Source organism: Hydra vulgaris, chromosome 10 (assembly GCF_038396675.1).
Source record: "Hydra vulgaris chromosome 10, alternate assembly HydraT2T_AEP".
In the NCBI taxonomy this organism is placed as follows: Eukaryota; Metazoa; Cnidaria; class Hydrozoa; order Anthoathecata; family Hydridae; genus Hydra; species Hydra vulgaris.
The window spans coordinates 5,895,001-5,917,813 of NC_088929.1; the positions used below are offsets into that span (position 1 = coordinate 5,895,001).

General features: G+C 26.6%; 1 protein-coding gene across 7 annotated transcripts in view; it reads right to left on the bottom strand.

The window, feature by feature from the left end:
* The window catches only part of LOC136085756 (uncharacterized), a 209,812-nt gene that overhangs the window by 44,780 nt on the left and 142,219 nt on the right, over positions 1–22,813 (bottom strand). For 5 of the 7 annotated variants that reach the window (XM_065807157.1, XM_065807158.1, XM_065807155.1 and 2 more), the window contains 4 exons: positions 9,992–10,483; positions 9,428–9,463; positions 9,033–9,065; positions 8,794–8,935 (listed from right to left, as the gene is read on the bottom strand). In XM_065807157.1, coding sequence (XP_065663229.1) covers positions 8,794–8,935; positions 9,033–9,065; positions 9,428–9,463; positions 9,992–10,483 — 703 coding nt within the window. The remainder of the gene's footprint in view (positions 1–8,793; positions 8,936–9,032; positions 9,066–9,427; positions 9,464–9,991; positions 10,484–22,813) is intronic. The other 2 variants (XM_065807160.1, XM_065807159.1) reach the window with 1 other exon arrangement.

A 22,813-nucleotide genomic window follows, 5' to 3' on the forward strand; every position in this document is an offset into this window, starting at 1 on the left:
ATATATATATATATATATATATATATATATGTATTAGTCAAAAGTTTGAAAAAAAAAATGTAACGCACGTACCTTTAAGAAACATCAAAGTTTAAAATTAGCAAAGCAAAAGAAGCGGAATTACAAAATTAAAGATAGTTATTATTTAATGTCGGAATTACAGCTTTGAATTACTTTATCGTAGCATTTTCTTTTCACTGGGTATGCCAAAAATAATGGAAAAACATACTTTCAATCTCTGTTTTAAAAAGTAGAATGCCAAATTGGGAGTGTTTCTCGGAAGATTGGTTTGTATTTAGCCCTACAAAGACAGCTGTATACTTGTTAACTATTTTCACCTGAAAATCAAGTTCTACACTTGACTTCATCCTTTACAATTTTTGGATGATTAGGATATGGAAAGAATCATGTTGTAGGTGTAAAAATTTAATTAGTCAAATTCCTGCGCATGAACTCTTAAAGTTTATAAACAATATTACATTTAGTGGCGTGAATTCGAACTTAGAATGAAAACTGATAAGTCAATTGAAGATTTTGTATATTGCCGATTCCACAATGAAGCAGCCACCTGGAGAAACTTCTGTAATAAATCTTGGATGTATTTCTGTTTCTTGATACATGTGTATTAGCTTTTTGTGGTAAATCTGACCTAGTTAGAGATTCTCACTATGGAATTTTCTTAGGATTGCTGGGACTGATTTCGTATAATGACCCAATTTTCAAGGAACATGTGATAAAATTAATCATAGGACAATGGTCAAGCTTTCAGGCGTATTACCTGTTAAATCAATCTCAAAATGAGATTATTGGTCTTTATGCAGTTGATGTTTGCAGGTGAATTATAAAAGAGTACAATTCCGAGAAAATTTTTTCATTAAGGTTAATGTCACTCCTGATGAGTCATACTAAACAAACTATTTTTGTTATTCGATATGTACATGAAGAAAAACCTGAAACTTTTATTTGAAAAGGCAGTTTTTGATCATTGAAGATTGTGCCTAGAAGTCTAAATCTGATATTGCAGAACTAATTCTGAAAACTTTGAATAGTTTAAAAATTTGTTTAGAAGACTGCCTTGCTAAGGCTATGACAATGGAGCTAACTCATCAGAAAATGCATGAGTGTTCAATCAATCCAAAAAAAGAACAAGCTATTGTCTAAATTTTTAACCTGTGGATTTCATTCATAAATTTGTATGAACAAAATGCTGCCTCAAGTTTTACGAAAGCTGAAATTTTCTTTGGAATTGTTCAATCCGCGTATACAATCTTCTTTGCTAGTCCACAACACAAACAGCTAATATTTCTAATAATAATGTTAATAATGTAAAGTAGCCATTTTTAGGAAAAAATTTTACTAGATATTACTACGTAAAAATTTGGCTTATAAAAGCTTTCTGTAGTTGTTGTTTCTGATAATATTTGTATTGATATATATATATATATATATATATATAATATATATATATATATATATATATATATATATATATATATATTTATATATATATATATATATATATTTATATATTTATATATATATATATATATATATATATATATATATATATATATATATATATATATATATATATATATCAATATAAATATTATTTGCTGATATACTTTTTAGTATACTCTTTATGCTATATTATAACAGCTTAATAAAATAATTATATTAAATGTGTTTTGAAAAAACAAGAATGCCCATGTACAACTTGCAAAAGAGGCTCCATGATGTGCCTTTGCATGGGCAATCTGGAACACGATGGACTAAGGGATTTGACAACATTTACCCTTTTTCTAACCAGTCAAATCATTGAATGTTTGGAAGAAGTTAAGAATTTCATTACCAGCAAAGGTTTTGCTAGAGAGCAAATTGAAGGTGATAAATATTTCACGGAATCAACAGGCATAGAATCAGGAAAGAAGGCAACTATTCGGAAAATGGCTTTATATCACAATAATAGTTTGGTATACCCATTGCTTGTTTTCTAACAATTCATGAAATCTTTGTTATATTCTTCAGGGTTTTCTACAAATTTTGTGCATAGCCCAGCTGGACTGTTGTGAACGTTTATAGAAGACTCTGGAACTTTTTAATATTTTCTGGAGTCTTCTAGATGTTTATCGAAGTTAGCAAGATTTAGACTATACAGGCTGCCTGATTCAGCAACTCTAACAATTATATATGAGTCTGTATTCACCAGATGGTAGTCAATTAAATAGTAGTACAATAACACCTATTTTTATTTTTATTGTCTTTCAGAAGTATTTTCAAGTATTTTTTTTAACATTCCTTGCCAGAAGGCTGAAAGCAACCACTACTAGTGTTGGAAGTGACTGGAAGAGAAAAGATGAAGTTTAAAAAGCAAGATAACAATAAGGAGACAACTTATAAAATTGCAAATTGAATAAATCAGGAAAACAAGATGAAGCAAGCGAATCCATAAAACTGATGTTTAAAGAAAACATTGGTAAAAAACAAGTTTTTAGACCACCAAGGAACAGCCACAGTAAAAATATGACTTAGTTGAAGTAAAGTAACACATGAATGATTTTTAGTAGATGGCATAATAGGTGCTAGTTTTTCAGACCAGCACCCATTATAGTTTTAAAAGAAAAGAGAAAGAAATGCAATATTACGACGATATGAACTGGCTGAATATTGGCAGCAAGACCAGGTCCATATATGTTAACAATGTATTTTTGCACTTAGTCTAAAAAAGAAAAGCAATAATTCCAAGATCCGCTCCAGGTAATGCAACAGTATTCCATATAAAGACGGATTAGACATTTATAGAAGTTAAGTATAGAATTCGGTATAAGTAATTGGCATGCATGATAAAGAGATACATTTTTAAGAGATGCTTAATAAGCAATGGTTTTGATAAAAGTTATCCAAGAAATAAAGAAGAAATTAATTACAAAAGGTTACTGCTTAATTTGCAATGGTATTGATAAGATTTATTCAAAAAAGAAAGTAGAAATTAATTACAAAAATTAGAAGACTCATCAATACGTTACCATTCATAAATATGAAGAGATCCTGCTTATAGCAATAACAATTAACTTATAACTATACAACAAGCAACATATATCAAATTTTCCAAGATAATCACCAAAAAATACTGGGCAATAATATTTCTAATAATTACGCAAAACCCCCTAAAAACCTAGAAAATGCAATTAATTTAGAAGGTCAAAACATTGCTAAAACAACTAATTTAAAAGCAAGAATTGTATCAGCTGCACAAGCACAAGCGTTTATTTAACTAAAGATCATAAACCAAATTTTCAAAATAAACTCCTTTGTAGGCAATTAGTACCTTCAAAAAGTGAACTAAGGCACATTATTAAAATTAAATCAGACAAAATAAATAACATTATTTGAAAAAAATTAAATTTGCAACAGCGGAAAAATACCACTGATGATATAAACTAGTTTCTACCCTCAATTACAGCAGAAATTTTTTACCCTCAATTACAGCAGAAGTTTTAAATAAAACAATAGAATTTTGAAAAATTTACACTGAAATTATAGACGATACTATTTGTCTAACTAAATATTCCAGAAAGACTTTACTCTATTTTAATAACGAGACGTGGAAGAAAAAAACCACGCACGAATGCTTTGATGTAACAATGAAAAGCTACGCGGAGCAGAAATTTGAAAATTTGTTTGCTTATATATTTTAACTTCTCTAACTAAAATAGTTCATTCTAATCAATTATGCTTATGTTACATTGATGGTTTATTAATAATGGATAAAATATCAGGGCCTCACTTGAAAAAATTAGAAAAAGTATTATAAAATTCTCAAAAACATTGGCTTCCGAATTGAAATTAACATTAATCTAAAAGTTGTGAAGTTTTTTGATGTCACATTAAACCTCTCGGCAAATTCTTAAAGGCCACATAAAAAACCTAATCATGAATTATCTTATATTAACATAAATTCAAATTATCCCCCTCAAATTTTAAAACAAGTTTCTATTTTAATTAATAATAAATTAAATCAAAGATCTTCTAATGAAAAAACTTTTAACACATGCACATTTGACATGACTTAAAAAAGCAGATTTAAAAATTTTGCGCTTAAATTTGAAACAAGAAGTGCAAAAAAGAAAAATAGAAATAGAAATATAATTAACAATTACTCAACCCATTAGGCACGCAACGTTTTATTCACGTTTCAATCACGTGTATTTTAGGTGACTTCGTCCAGGTTACTATTTTACGTAAAAGTTACGTGAAAGTTACGTGCCAAAATATCGGGTCTAACGAAACTTTTTTTATTCCTTATAAAAACCTGAATAAGAAATATAAAATTATATTCTTTATTATATTATTTATTTTTTTATAGTATAGTTTTTGTATTTATTATATTAGTTATAATTATTTTACTTTTATGATGATATAATTAATTTTTATTGTAGTTTTATTATAATTAAAAAAAAAAAAAAATTGGTCTATATAATATCTTATAACGCAATGCATTTAAAACAAAACTAAATATTCCAATATATTTTAAGTTGTAATATCTAATATCCAAATTACATCAAAGTAAGTTAAATAAATTAGTACCAAGCGTCCCTATTTGCCACACAAATAAGATTAAACTGAAATACAAGGTATGCTTTTTTTCTACTTTATGATATTTTATTTTAGACTGGCGAATTTGTCCATTTTGCTTACTTAATTTAGTACAAAATAAGTTATGTTATAACAAATTTAATATCAAATTAAGTAAGATACATGGACAAATTATAAGTTCTAGCAGAACTTATTCTTAATTCTTGAGCAATAATAATGTCTGTAGAACTTTTGCATACATTATTGCTCAAGAGTCGATTAGATAAAAACCAAAAATAGATTTTCTTCTATTATTTGGTTTTTATCAACAAGGTTAAAGAATTTATCCAAGATAATATCAATAAACAAATGTATTATGTTATTTATTATTGATATATGTATATATTATAATTATATACTTTATCTTTTTGTAATATATGACATCCTGATCTTGTGCTTTACTTGTTAAAAAAGGTTAATACTTATTTATTTCATTTTTTTATATTATTTAAATATTATATGATTAATATATATATTTGAATTGTATTTATGAAATTATTATTGTATATATTATATGACTTTTACTGCTATTGTTATTATGTACAATATAAAACAGGTTATTTACACGGATTTGTTCAATGTTTTCCCCACAAAAAGATGATTATGATGCTATTGTATTTGAAACTGCATTATACTTATCTTTCAATGTTGACAACCTTTTAATATGTAAAGCAAGTTTCTCTCAAATATAGCATTGCTTTTTTCAAAAATTGTTTCATGATTTAGATCAAAGAAATAGCAACACCAGAAAATCTTGTTGCCAAAACAGTTGGTGACTCACCATGTAAGACTTGTGTTTAAAGCATGTGGTTGAAGATAATAATTTAATAATCATATTATTATTTAAGTTTTTATTTGTTTCTTTTTTGCTAAATTTGGTGTCGCTAGCTATTATTGGAGAAAATATCGACTTATTCATTAGATAAAGCTTGATGCATGCTCTTACCCGGTTTCCTTCATCACGTTTCAATCATGTATATTTTAGGTGACCTCGTCCAGGTTACAACTTTACTTAATTAAAGTATGAAAGTTACGTTGCCAAAATATTGTGTATTTTGGATCTTTTTTTATTCTCTATAAAAACCTATGATTAGAAACTTGGAAAGATATTCTTTATTTTATTTACTATTTTTTTATAATTGAGTTTCAGGGATTATTTTTTTGGGATATTCCCGGAATACCGGATATTTTTCTGAAATTTATCTTTTTTCAAATATCCGAAAAGTTTTCCATACATGCAAGTTAAAGTATATATTATTGTCATCAGCTTGGCTGAATGCAAAATTAAGGGAAAAATTAGGGGGAAAATATTCCGAATTTTTTCAGGATATTTTCCGCCAACAATTTTCAAAATTTTTTGAATATAATGATTATATGAAATATGTAGTTTATATATTCATTATTCTAATTACTATTATATAATATTTTAGACTGTCAAATTTGTCGATGTAATTAATTTAATAATAAATAAGTTATTATAACTTATTTAATATTAAATTGATTAAACTACATGACAAATGATATGTTCTGTATAAAATATTATTGACTAGGAAGATCCAATGGTATTGTTATGTTATTGCTTAGGAATATCATTCTGTAGAAAGACACAATAACCTTTTAACTTTTAAAGTTTGAGAAAATTCACTTTTCACTCTCTTCGTCTTTTTTTGTGATAGCACCCTGTAGCAAGAATTTAATTTAGTTCATATCTTGTTGGAGAATGCAACTTGATTCTGAGTTGAATTTTCAGCACTCGGTATTTATTGGTGACCTAATTTGACAATACTTTATTATACATACTTTTAGTTTTATACTTAATATATTATATATAATTAGGGGTAGATGAGGCTCCTTAGCTGTGGTGAATGTTTCCACAGCAAAAGGAGCCTCAAGAAATCTCACCATGGGTAGGAAAATCATGATATAAAATCCCCACTATAAGGTTGTGTGGTTATGTGGTATTTATTAAATTTTTAAAAATTGTTATAATTTTTCTGTGTGCATTCTAAAATTACATTTAAAGTTCAAAACTTTGTAGATTACTCATTTAAAGCAACTTCGTGGGCTGTCACCTTTGTAATTAGTGAGTTAATGCAGAAACAAGTGCAAATATAAGAAGATGGAAAACAAAGAAAACAAATTATTTAATCAGATGTTATCACATGAGGTGAGTACAGGTCTTTTTCTAATCACGCGCATCAGTTATTAACTTTATATATAGATATATATTTATCTATAGACAGATATTAGATATAGATATATATAGATAAACAATATTTTTTTAGACTTGTATTTTTTATTTTGTACTTCTTTTTTTATTTATCTGTCAACTTTTGTGTTGTCTTTTTTATTAAATCCTTATTTATTTTTTAGCAATACGAGTATAAAATTAGAAGGCAAATGACTTTTTTTATTTTTCTACATTGTATGTAGTATTGTTTTCTTAAAATTATTTAATGATTTAGATAAAAGAAAACGACTAGAAAATCTTGTTGCCAAAATGGTTGGCAACTTACCAAGTAAGATTTGTTTTAAAAGTTTGTGATTTAAGATAATTATTAAATAATCATATTATTATTTAAGATTTTATATCTAAATCTGATCCATTAGATAAAGTTTGATGCGTACTCTTATAAGAGAAAATATCGACTGATTCGTTAGATTATGTTTGAAGCGTGCTTTTATGGGAGAATATATCGCCTGATTCGTTAGATTAAGTTTGAAGTGTGCTCTTTGTGGATCCAAGCGTGCTCTTCGTAAGTTGCAGATCTATGACTTTGTACTCATCACTTATTGGATCTAAGGGAGATATTTTAACAAAAGTGCAGCTTTTATTTCAAATTCAAAATGTTTATGACAAGAACTAATATACAGACTAATAAAATCATGTAATTTAATACGTATTAAATATTTCCTCGACAATGTGTTTTTTTTTTCTTTACACGAATCCAAACACTTCGTTTTTATAAAGCACAATTATTGCTAAAAATTACGTGCCAAAATTAACGTAAAAAGCACGTCTTTTAAACAGTTCATGGGGACCAAAAAGTTACCTAAATATCACGTGCCAAAAGTAACGTGAAAAACACGTCCATAAATCACGTGAATTGGTCATTTCATGGGGATCAAAAAGTCACCTAAATGTCACGTGCCAAAGTAACGTGAAATTCACGTTTTTGTCACGTCGCTGTGCCTACTGGGAAAGGAGACTATGCTGTCAAAATATATTCGGCAACTAAAAGAAAAAAAAATTCATTTTAAATTAAACTGATCTGTCCTAAAAACTGCGTCTGCTAATAATAATATTTCTAAAAAATGCATACAATGTTTCCAAAAAAAATTCGAAATTATTACTCATTTAGATTATAAAAATTTATCGAAAAAAAATCTGAATTAATTTCTAAATGCAAACACAAAAATAAGTATATTTTAAAAACTATAAAAGCAAATGACCAATTAAAATTATCCTAATTCCAAAACGTTTATGATTAATTATTAAATTTCAATGTAGTCGATGCAACTCCCTGGTTACAAAATAACTGCAGTTATTACATAATTAATCATAAAGATTCGCAACTTCATTTGAAATATTTTCTCTATAATTTGAATTTTTTAATTAAGACATTCTTCCTGTGAACCTTCTGATGGTGAAACAATTAGTAGAAGAAAAAAACTACATAAGAGTTGTTACTAATTTAAATATAGATATGTATATATAAATATATATATATATATATAAATATATATATATATATATATACATATATATATATATATATATATATATATATATATATATATATATATATATATATATATATATATATATATATATATATATATATATGCGTTAATTATGTTTATTTTACAAATGGAGTGCTCAATGTTCTTAAAGAACAGAGAAATAATAAATTAGGAAAGAACACTTATCTAACTTTTATCTTCTACTTGAACTTTCACCATTGCAATGGTGAAACTTTAAGTAGAAGATAAAAGTTAGATAAGTGTTTTTTAATAATTTATATATATATATATATATATGTATATATAAATATATATATATATATATATATATATATATATATATATATATATATATACATATATATACATATATACATATGAATAAAAAATAATATTTATATATATCATACTTACTCAATTGTGAAATGATTTAGATTTATCATTGGTTCCAGGGACGTTTTTCTACGATATCTTAATAAAGCAATAATCATAATAACTGCAACAAAAACAACTAAAACAGGAACTATTATAGCAGCAGAGACTACTAATGTTTTGCCTAAAATAAAATAAATGCTTTAGTTATTTAGTAATAAAAAATAAATTGTATGCAGTCACAGACAAACAAAACTAAAATTTGGGTTTAATCAACTTACTACTAGGAGGATGTGAAATTGATGAAAGTATAACTAGAAAAAATATATCAAAATACATAATTTTTAAAGTATAATTTTTTATGTAAGCAATAGTCCTAATGTTTTAAGAAATAGATTTAAAAATTTTTAGGCTAAAAGTACTTCATGTTAAATTTATTTTTTCCACTTTTTAAGGTTTATGAGGCACTGTGCAACGCATTCACACTAGGGGATGTCTGCCGGACGTCTTGCGGATGTCTGGACATCCGTGAGACGCCAAACAAACATCCTCTGGACAAGGCATTCCCACTGGGTAATGTAATTTTAATTTAGTTTTAAGTTAAAATTTTAATAAAGCAGTTTTATAAAAGATCTTTAGAATATACCTCTATACCACCTAAGAAAGATAACAATACCTTTAGAAAGTATAACAATAGGCTTCATTTCTTTGGCTAACAATTGAAATTAAAAAAAACTAAAAATTAAAAAGCAAAATAATTTTATAGTAATAATAAGAATATAATACGACTAATAACAATAATAATAACAAAATTAATAATAGTGGTAGTAGTGGTAGTAGTAGTAGTAGTAGTAGTAGTAGTAGTAGTAGTAGTAGTAGTAGTAGTAGTAGTAGTAGTTGTAGTAGTAGTAGTAGTAGTAGTAGTAGTAGTAGTAGTAGTAGTAGTAGTAGTAGTAGTAGTAGTAGTAGTAGTAGTAGTAGTAGTAGTAGTAGTAGTAGTAGTAGTAGTAGTAGTAGTAGTAGTAGTAGTAGTAGTAGTAGTAGTAGTAGTTGTAGAAATAGTTTGATTAGTAGAAATAGTTTTGGTAGTAATAGCAGCAGTAGAAGTAGTAGCTGAAGGAGTAGTAGCAGCAGTAGTTATTGTTATAGTTGTAGTGTTAGTTAAATATCAATATTAATTTTTATTTTTAACATACTAAGCCTCTAAAATCTTTTTGTAAAAAATAAATAAGAAACTCACTTGAATTCCCATTAATAACAAACAAGTTTTTTATTGAACCATTTTGAGCTTCCGCCCATGGATTTGAAGCATATACTTTGACATTTACAAAACTATTTGCTCGATTGTTAATTATGCAAAACACAAATTCTTCATTTATAATGATTTTGTAAACATAAAATGACCCATTAAAAACTTGATTTATTACAATATTTGACCACTGATTAACTGTAAATGCATTTGTCAAAAAAGTGTGTACATCTAAATATCCATTAATTGAGGATGCTATGTCAAGTACGCCATTACCTTGTGCATTTGACCAGATTCCTGGAGTAATATCACCATAATTAAAACGATCAGAACCAATAGTAAAATGAATAATATTATGTGAACCAGAATCAAACTTATTAGGAATAAAATCAAGCGAGACAAAAAATTCTTTATCAAGGACTGGAATCTCAGCAATTAATTTCCCCCTCACTAAGGGAGTAATATAATTGTCAACTATGTACTCTAAATTACAACAATTGATAAAAAGACAGTATTGTTATATTGTATTGCATACATATATATACATATGTATTTATACATATATATATATATATATATATATATATATATATATATATATATATATATATATATATATATATATATGTATATATATATTTATATATATATATATATATATATACATATATATATATATAAATATATATATATATATATATATATATATATATATATACATATATATATATATACATATATATATATATAAACATATATTCATATATATACATATATATATATATTTATATTTATATATATATATATATATATATATATATATATATATATATATATATATATATATATATATATATACATACTTATATATATATACATACTTTTATATATATATGTATATATATATATACATATATATATATATATATATATATATATATATATATATATATATTTATATATATTTTTATACAGTTATTATATATATGTATACTTTTTTTTTTTTTTTTTTTTTTTAAAAATTAAATATATTTACACATCGTTACGTTACAATTACATAATATAACATAATGCAACGTAAAAAATAAAATTATATATAACATAATATTACTACGTATCATAATAAAAAGTGGTTTAACAAATATAACTAAGTATAACGTAAACTAATAGTGTTTCTTATTATAAAAAAACATGTTGTTGTAAAGTAAAACTCGTAGAAGTCTGAGAAGACTTATCATCGAGTACCTCTTTAAGTGGTTAAATAAAGTCTATTTTATATTTATATATAATCAGAAGTGGTTATACAGTATACAGTCATATATTTATATATATATATATATATATATATGTATATATATATATATATATATATATATATATATATATATATATATATTATATATATATATATATATATATATATATATATATATATATATATATATATATATATATATGTATATACATAATATATATATATATATATATATATATATATATATATATATATATATATATATATATATATATATATATATAGAATATATATATATAGAATATATATAAATAAAATATATATATTATATATATATATATAATATATTTGTATATATATAATATAATAATATATATGTAATATATATTATATATATATATGTATGTAATATATATATTTTTATGTAATATGTATAATATATATGTATATATATATGTATATATATATATATATATATATATATATATATATATATATATATATATATATATATATATATATATATATTATATAAAAAAATAATATATATATATATATAATATATATATATAATAAATATAATATTATTAAAACATTTTCAAAGACTTCAATATTTTTATTTATTTGTAGCTAAAAAACAAATTAATTTTTAAAACGCCCTATGATTTTTTAAAATTAAATTTTCAAAAAGTTTTTTATTTGGACCAATCGTAGCGTGGAGAAAGAACAACCAGACCTGAAATTAGAGGAGGAGACAGGAAGAAAAAAGTTTTTTCTGAATTGGAAGAAGCTATTAAAAATCATATTCTATTCTTTTTATATATATATATATATATAATTCACCTTCCCAAGACCGAGTAGAACACTCCAGATGAGGAGGCTACTTGTAACTATAACCCGCTCTAAACTCTATAACTCCGAAACACAAACCTTGAAGAACAAGGCTGCTGCGCAGAGAACTAGCTGAGCGTGGTACTACTAGAGACGTCGTGAGAATCGAGCACGGAAACCTTTCACTTGTGAAGTGAGCGCTCTACTACTACACCAGTACCGCATTCAGACTTCTTTATGCAGAGCAAGTCATTATAGAAGATACAGAGGGCAAATATTAACTGGACGTAAATATTTGCCCTCTGATTTGAATGTAAAAAGGAATGTGCCAACTTTTTTTGGATAAAAGTAGCACAACTATTGCTCAAAATGTAAACTACCATTATTATTATAGAATATTTATAAACCATTTCAATTGAGCATTTAAATACCCAACAACAGATACGTTTTCTACATGTCAATCGTTTAAGTTGTCTATGAAAAACCAAAATATTACTGAGAATCAAAAGAAAAGAAAAACTGCACTTTTCATTCTTCACAGAAGGAAAGCAAGAAAATTTTACAGTTTGCCTAATAATATCCACCCAAATGAGATAACTATCTGCTTTGACATGATGGAGAATCTTGTACTACCAAAATAATCAATAGAAGAAGCCTACTATTCTTGGCAGCTTTATTTACATGTTCTAGATATTGCTATTCATTTGGGTAATAAATCTCAGTCTGTTGACGATATTTTTTTTTTACGTGGCCGGAGAGTGAGAATCGAAAAGATTCAAATATGATCTGTTTAGCCATACAACATCTATTTAAAAATGATCTCATGGATAAGTGCACTGATGTTTCATCACTTCGGCTGTTTTTTGATTTATGCTACGGGCAGAACAAAAACATAAATATGGCATCAATGCCTCTTGCTTTAAGAAAGCAATGTTTCAAGAAACTGCATATTTCACATACGTTTCCAGAACGTTGGCACTCATATCTGCTAGCAGATCGTGTGTTTGGTCGAGTACAACTCGATATAAAAAAAAAAAAGAAAATTCTAGATAGAGCCTAATGAATACATTAACATACTTAACCGACATGGAAAAGTCATGGTTTATTAGAAAGACTAATCGGCACTTGAATTCAAATCAGAAGTGAAAACGTTTGTCAAGAACAAAAAAAACATTAAAAATCATTGAAGAAAAAAAACTCCTTCTTTGTTCTGACAAGATAGAAGTGGTTCCATGCAATTACCATTCTGAGCCCATATCACACAGTCTCTTTAAAAAAGGAAAGAAATGGAACATTTTCCGACCAAAATATTTGAATTTAAAGAACTCTGTAAGCTTGCCAAAAAAAAATGATGTTTTTTGACTCCTTTGTCTTGTAGGAGTAGAAGACAGAGTACTTGCCATGTATAAAACACTACTGTGTAACGCCACAGAAGATGTTACTAACTTTATTGAAGAAGACAGTTCATAACTTTATTTATATTTTAGCGGTGAATTCTTATAGTGCGCATTGATATATAAATATTAAACAAACGTTTTTTTCCAGCATAAACTCTTTTTTTTTCTGTTTTAATTGATTTTCTTTTAATAAATCAAAAAAACCTAGTTTATGAGAAGAGTTATAAACTACCATTTTATACGCTTTTATAGTTACCTATTGGCAGGGTCGGTGCAAGGGCTATGCGAATTATGAGGTTGAATAGGGCGCCGACTCTTCTGGGGTGCCGCGCTGGCGTAGCTAACGTTTTTTTTTTTAAGTTTTAATTTGGATTCAAAAAAGTAAAAGTTAAAAATAATATTCGGGGTCTTTAATGTGTACAAGTAGTGAGTTATTTATATATTAGGGGCACCAAAGTTGATATGCTAGACTATTGATTTTGTAAATATTTGCTGAGCACATCAATGAAAAAAATAATTAAATCAAAAAGTATTAGTTAGGTGATTATTTAAAAGAATATGTTTGTTAGTTTGTTGTTTATTTAAATTGTGTTTTTGTGTGTTAAATGTTTATTGTAACTGTATATTTACATATTAGGGGCACCAAAGTTTATATTTTAAATTATTGATTTTGTAAGTGTTTGCTTAGCAGTTAAATGAAAAAACAATTACAGCTAAAAGTAGTCGTTAGTTAAATATTTGAAAAAATAAGTGGGTGAGTTATTATGGCGGAAAAAAAGAAGCCTTTGGGTTTCTTTTATAGAAAATGCAAATCACATATGGAGAGAGATGACTAAAAACAAGCAAAGGCATTGAGAAAAATAAGATGTAAACGATAATCAGCATCAATTTCAGGTAAGAAACAAAACAAGAGTGCATTTGTTATTATCAAGTTGGTTAATAAATACAATAATAATAATAATAATAATAATAATAATAATAATAATAATAATAATTTAGAGAGATAATAGACCTTTATTTAAGCCTTAATAACCATTGCGTGCTATTTTCATAACACTTTTTTTATTTATATTGGGTGTTAGGTGTACTTTCAACCATATTTATAACAAAATAACAAAAGAACTAATAAAATAACTTTTACTCTAGGAGCAGAAGATGTCAGAAGAAAATCCACAGTCTCAAGTTTTAAAAGACATTCCTGTAGAGGCAGTTGAACCTTTTTCTCTTAGAGAACACTTACATTACCAACCAAGTACGAGTACGTCAAGTTCACCATCTTCATTTAAGGTTTGTGCTTGACTTTGAATTTGTAAGTTTATATGCATTTTGTTGAGGAAAAAAAAATTATATACAGATACAGTGAAAGGTCTTCTTAAGTACCAAGTCTTATTTTAAAATAAAATCTTTTGTTTTACCTCCTCTCCACTTATTTTGACTTTAGCTGAAAAATCTGCCGCAACTTAAAAAATTTTTTTAAAAATATAATCAAATAATGCCAACGTATTTTTTCTTCTGTTCCATTTAATTATGTTTATTGCTTAAACTAGCGTAAATTGTTTAAGATTAAAAAGAATTTAAGCGGACATTTCCAGCACGTTAGCCTTTATTTATATAAAAACTTTATTTTTAGTTGAATGTTTACAATAGTTTTATAAAATATATAAGCTAAATAAAATCAACAAATTAAACTCTTCACACAAAAAGTGAGTTAAAAAAAACTCAATCAAAATACAGTTCTATATTTGTAAGCCTATAAATATATATTACAATTCTGGAAATTAGTAAACAAAATAAAATAAATGATAATGAATACGGCAAATTAATTTTTTTTTTGGTGTAAAAATAAAAAAAAATAAAAAAATACAAAAATAAAAGATAAAATTTAAAAAAATACTTTTTACAAATTTTACAAAAAAGTAGAAAATTTGAAAAAAGTAGGGTTGTGCAAGTTGGAAAAAATTAACTAAAATACTTTGTAATAATCATCCTTCATCCACTATTAAAAATGAACTTTAAAAATAATGTTGTTTTTGTATAAAACCTCATTTAGTAAAATAATCATCGTTATTGTTTCAGAACTCTGGTGCCGAGGAAAATGCAGTCACTTCGTCACTATCATGGGACTCGCTTGAAGACTGCGGAATGCGGCCAGCCAGAATCACAGATGACATTCGTCAAGTGCTTGTTGTAAAAGGACCAGTGCAGATTAAAAATATTAACTTTCCTATTGACAGTAGTTCAGGCAGACGGTTCACAGTTGTCAATTACAAAACTAAGTAATTCTTAACTGCACTCTTGACGTAAGTCGTAAAGAACAAATAACTCTTGAGGTTCAGTTTGTCTATGCAGTTCCAGGTAAAAAAGTAAACGTAAGGGAATATTTTCTTGGATTTGTTCAGGTCTCAGATACATCTGGGCAAGGGTTGAAAGCTTGCTTGTAAGACGAGCTTTCAAAAAAAGGAATACCTTTACAAAATATGCGTGGCCAAGGTTATGATAATGGTCAAATATGAATGGAAAGAATGTTGGAGTACGAAATAGGATCCTTGACCTTACCCACAAGCTGTTTTTGTTCCTTGTGGAAGTCATTTATTAAACCCTGTTGTCAATGATGCAGCACTTTACTGCACTTTAGCTGTTAACTTTTTCAACAATATATAGGAACTTTATAACTTTTTTTCTGGATCAAGCCATAGATGGAATATATTAACAAACCATGTAACTAACTTGACTGCAAAACCTTTAAGTGAAACCCGTTGAGAGAGCAGGATAGACGCCTTTCGAACCTTTGCGATACCACATTAATGAGATTTATGACGCTGATCTCTGAATCAACGTTAGATTCTAAGGTTGATGCTTTTAGAAAATGTACCGCTATGAGAATTGACAAAAAAATTACAGACTTCAAATTCCGCTGCTGTTTGGTCACTTGGTATGATGTTTTGTTCAAAATTAATTTAGTAAGCAAAACACTTTAGATGAAAACTGTTGATATGCAGAGCGCTTTGAAACTAATTGAAAGTGTTAAGTATTTTTTGGAGAACTTGAGATCAGAAAATGGACTGAATAATAATATTACAGATGCAAAAGAACTAGCCAAAAAACTGGGCATTGATCCAAATCTCTCTGATGAAGTAGTGGTTAGGCCGAGAAAGATCACAAGGCATTTTTCCTATGAAAGCAAAGATGAACCTGTGAAGTCGGCAAAAGAGTCTTTCAAAGTAAATTGTTTTTATGTAGTTTTAAACACAGCAAAAAATTTCATTGTTAGAATGATTTGAACTGATGGAAAATCACAGCAAACATTTCAAATTTCTCTGTAACTTGAAAAGAATTGACAAATGTTAAACATATGCAATTAAAGAAAAGTGCAAAAACCTACAATCCATTTTGACAGCTGATGGCAAGAGTGACATTAATGGGAATTAACTGTTTTGTGAGATTGTAATTTTAGCTCCAATGTTGCCAATCGATAGCTGCCCCAAAACAATACTGTCTTATATTACAAAAAAACGCTTGATTGACATCTTTCCCAGTGTGTAAGTAGCTCTGAGAATTTTGCTTACCCTCCCCGCATCAGTGGCCAGTGGAGAAAGAAGTTTTTCTTAATTGAAAATTATCAAAATTTACCTTCCATCGACTCTTTCTCAGGACCACCACAGTGGGATGGCCACATTAGCAATTGAACACCATGTTCTGAGTACAATTGAAACCGATTCATTTCAAAAAGACTTTGCTAAAGTTAAGGCAAGAAAATTTTGTTTCTAAAAGTTTCTGAAAGCATTATGTTTGTTAAAGGCTCTACAACTTTTTAAAATTTTTACTTAATAGAATGTTAGATTTGCTATTTACATTGTCTATAAAAGTTATTTTACGATGATTTTTATTTAATTTCACTTTGTATTATTAATCTACCTTAAAAATATACTGTTACAGTTATTTATTTGTTCATAAAAAGGATTATATTTACTATTCCATTGTATAGTTTTATTGACAACATGTTTATATATATATACATATAATTTTTAATATATTTTTTTGTTAATTTCTTTATTTAAAAAATAATTTTACGGCACTTTCAATTTTGTATTCAGTTTTTAAGTAATGTACGGTAAACATTTAATAAAGTATTATGTTTGTAATGTACTCTTGGGGTTTTATAAGTATGCGCAATTTACCGAAAACACATTTTATGTGTTTTATTGTAAGTTATGTGTTTTATTATAAGTTAATGATACGCATACCATTGTATTTTGATTTTTTTACTACAACTGTCGTGAAAAATTATTGGTTTATTTATATAACCTATTCTACTAAAATATATTTGATTGTTCATTTAACGCAAGTTATGTGTTTTATTATAAGTTAATGATACGTTTTATTATAAGTTTTATGTGTTCTATTATAAGTTAATGATACGCATACCATTGTATTTTGATTTTTTTACTACAACTGTCGTGAAAAATTATTGGTTTATTTATATAACCTGTTCTACTAAAATATATTTGATTGTTCATTTAATTTGATTGATAATTTTTAAGAAACAATCACATTCAAATATATTCATCTTATTATTTAAAAACTTAAAAAAATATTACAGCCATAAAATACTTGTTAGAGTTTTAAATGACTACACTTTTTTTTAAAATAAGGGGCGCCAAACCTTGATCTCGATATACAAAAAAAAATCCTTAAACCTTAAAGCCCATTGGAGTTGTTTTAAGAAATTTTTAAATAATTATTTAAAGTAAATAATATCAAATAACAATATTATAAAAACGATATGATAAATATAAGAAAATCCGTGTTTTGCAAGTAGATCTTGGAATACATAACTCAATACTTATTAAAGAAATAAATTAAAATGAATATAAAATCTTTTGTTAATAAGCAATATTTGCATACACAGCGGTTTGAAATAAAACAAAAGTAGCGACTGAAAATAAATATCGATTTTATCAAGTTTAATTTCATTAGTCATCGTTGTCTTATTAATATTACACATATTTAACTAAATTAATAATTAGTAGTTTCAAAGTATTTAATTTCATTGCGTAGAAAAACAAATTAATTTTCTCATAACCCATAGTTTGGATTTACCGCGTTTTGAAAATGAGCTCTTCATATATATACTGCCAGTTATAGGTTTTAGTTCAAGACATGATTTTGCATAAAAATACCTGAAAATGCATACAATCTTGTAAATCCACGCGAAGATATCTTTAAAACAATACAATAATTATTTTGTGAGAATTTAGAGCAAAATTGAACAATATGATTAACGTTAAAGATAAAATGTTGGCAAAGTGTTTGTTTTACAGTAATCGCTGTCAGAGATTAATATTCATGTAAAATAAATAGGTAAAAAAGTCAATATAACTTTTTTAAAGTCTTCTAAAATAGCAGCTTTTAACAAATAAGCTTACAATATTTTTAAGATTTTTAAAAATTGAAAGTTCAAAAATTTATTTTTTAAAATACCGTAAACCATTGGATAGAAACTAGAAACTGTTAATAAAATAGAAAATGATGACATTCTAAAGTTACGTTAAGACACCGTCGAGTGAGGGTTACTTTAATACCAAGTGGTAAGTTTAATAATTTCTTTAAGGTAACTTTTTTTAGTATTATCTTTGTATTGTCTTTTTTTTTTTTAGTTACTTTTATATCAAAATAAATAAACCAATACAAATCAAATGTTTACTAAGATTTCATAAAACCAGTTTGAAAGGTAAAAAACAGGTGAAAACTGTTAAAAAATTAAAAAACTTTACAAAACAAAAAATGCTAAAAGTTTTGTAAACTGCTTAAAACACTATAATAACATGTTTTATTATAAGTCTATTGGTAATGCACACCTACCCATTCGTAATAAGGACTAATAAAAAGAAGGGAAGAAATCTGGCTAATCATTCATTCTCGTAAACTGAGTTGCTAAAGGGTCTTTAACCTTGCTGTAAGGGTAATATGGTAAAATGAGTTTGTTGAAATCATTTGGAAAGTTAAAATTGTATAAGGGACATTGCACAATAGAATTGAAGGAACACATACTTCTGAATGTGTGAATCACCTTATAAAGACCATAAATGTTCTTTGTGATTAGAAAATGGCTATTGATAGATTAGGTAATTGTTTAATTGTCAAATGTTATGGATTGTGTTCGTGTTAAAGACAGGCAGTTTAAGAACAATTAAAGAGGGATTGATCGGATGCATAGTTTCATCAAACGCCATAACCTAACCAAATCTTTTTATAGAGAGGTGTGAGGACAGTCTCTAAATGCTTACTTCAATGGTTTAAAGAAAGCTTAAAAAGGTTTTAACTTGTTAATAGTTATAAACATAAGGAGACTTATTTTTCCAATAACCCTGGCGCAAAAATAATAGCGAAATTGTTTGCAAAATTACAAAGTAGTGGAACTGGGGAAAATTGTTTGTTTCAACAAAAAATGTCGAATGAAAAACTTGACTTTTCAATATCATCAAGTATTGATTCCGAAATTGAAATGGAACTTTAAGATGACAGTGATGACTCTATGGAATCAGCTGTTAAAACAACTGATATTTCACTTGAACCAAATTTAAAAAAAAAAAAATTAGATTTTTTTTTTAATATTTAAAAAAAAATAACTGGTGAGTAAATTCTTCAAATTTACAAAAACAGAAGGTAATGTACATGAAGCTGTTCCATTTTCTGATGTAGTAGAGAAAATTACAGATGAACCGAGAAAAACAAGAGATCAAAATTATTTCTCGAACTTCATCAAGTCTCAACTGTCATCAACTGAAATTAATAACTTTTAACAACTTTTGACCATTTTTTAACAAACTCTATTTTTTTCGGATTGTATCAAGTGTACTTAATCTATAAATACTTTTTAAAATACTTAAAAATTATAAATGAACTCGTTGGTGCTATTAAATTGATATTTGATTGAAATGAAATTGACTACCAAAAAAACACAACAAGCAGAGATACATCGATAACTCTTTTAGCTTTTAAAACAAAACAAAACAGGCTATGATATTTCTAAATACCACTTTTTTCGTGTTAAGGAGAATTAAATTGGTCTATTCAAGCCAAAAATAGCAGCAAGTTACTTAAATTTTATTAGAATTTTTCCAAAAATAACCAAAATCTATCTAAGTTATTCCCCTAGACGGCAATTGAATTAATGAGAAAACATAATAGAAGACTGAGAGCCCACAAAATTAACAACTAATTGAATAAAATTTATTCAAAAGCAAAATCTGGAAATGTGTTCAACAGCATCTCAGAGAAGCAGGGGTGTTTTGCTGCAAAAAAACGTTGCTCATTACGAAAAAAAAGGTAAGTTATGCAATCAATAATATAAGGTTAGAGTGGGCCTAAAAGTACCAGTTGTGTACAAAACAAGATAAAAAAAGATTTTGTGAGCAATTAAGTTCAAATTTAAAGTTTTTGGTACTAGAGTTTCCTTTCGGTTTTATCCGATAACCGGAAACCGCGGTTTTCGACAAAACCGATATAAATGAAAACCGTTGGTTTTCAAAAACAATTTTTGTGAGTTTTTTGTGTATTTTTGTATGTCTTTTAAATTTGTTAATTATAGAATGGTATAAAAGATCAAATTTGACGGTAATTTACTTTTTATTATACTTTTTAGATTGTATTTCGCTGGAAAGCTTAACATGTCTTTTTATTTTCAAAACTATTCAAGTATTCCAAAAAAAAATGTTCGATTATAGAATAAAACACGCAAGTATATTTATATATAAAGTATTGGAATACTTTAATTGAATGGCATATTCTTTTTATTAAATATTGTTATTCTTTAAAAAAACATACGGATATTTTAGTATATATTTTGATTCAACAAAGTATATCAACGCATAGTTATGTAATAAAAATTATGCACAAGTTTCCTTATTCAATTTTTTGAAAATATATTTATTTTTCAGATGAATCATGTGATCATTTTGAAAATATGCAACCCACGTAAAATTCCAACTTTAAGAGATTTTGAAGCCTCTTTAGTAGATGCGTTTCTGTTTTAACATGCTCCGGTAAATCGACAACTATTTTGCGGAATCATTTTTTGCGTCATTTAATAACTATCAAAAGTCCTTCAACTGGAGAATTAAAATAAAAGCTCAAATCCACCATCGAAAAATTAAAACCATTGACAGATATTTACAAAAAACGAGCCTTGAAGAAGTTTTAGCTGATCTAGCAACAGATGGCTTTTCAATTAATACGAAAATTAACAACAAATTCATTTGCTAATCAACTCGACAAAGAGGAAATCATCTTCCTAAAAGTCAAACAACTGTGATGAATTAAACCCATCAAAATTTTTCTGACAAAATGGAAGTTATGAAACAAGAAATTATCGAAAAAACTTAAGTAGGACATAAATTCAGCTCAAGCTATTATGAATATACATCTTTGAGGTACAGAAGGTACATTGGTATCAACCTGCATGAAAGTAAATGTAACAAAGCTTTAACAAAGATATATAACAAATGTAATAAAACTGGCCTCATTTGGATTTATGGTTCCTGTCCAGCTAAAAGATTAATAAAAAATGTTAATGATAATTTGAATTCATTTAGTGTCTGTTTGAAAAGAGATCTAGTAGGTTCTACTCAAGATGGTGCAGCAATCAACAAAAAGCTCATGCGGTTAACGGACATTGTTGATCAGTTTTGTTTTAATCATGCAATTTATCTTAGAGTATACTACACGTTATACAAAAAAAAAAAGAAGACAAAAAGCTATTATTTCCCAAGAAAACAGACAGTGATTTAGAAGCGGTTGAACATGAAAGACAAAGAAGATGAAACGTTATCAACAGCAGACACTTGAATTCATGCTTTCAAAACTATTTGTTATGAATAAAGAAATTGCATTTTTGTGGCATTCAAATTTTGAAAAAGCGTGTCTATGAAAGAATTAAGGAAGATGTCATGTAGTTGTTAAGGTGTCTAAAAGATTCGTCAGCTATTCCATTTAAAAATACTTAAATTTTTGCTGAAAAACTTGCGTTTAGGTTCTCTAGATTTACTTCTAATGATAAGTAACCACTATTAGCTGAAACACCGTTTACAACATCGTAAAGCTCACCTGTTTTTCCTAAGGATAAATTAAACGCACTTGTCAATAAAGATAGCATCACAGACTTGCCTAAATCTACTGATCAATTTAAATGGCTTTAGCAAGAGTTTTTGTTGTACCCAAGGGCAAGATACGGGCCAAAGAATAAAAAATCTTTAAAAACTTTACAATCCAATTCTCTCAATAAAGCTTACCTCAACAGATTTCGAATGCATTTTTTTAAAGTAAAAATAA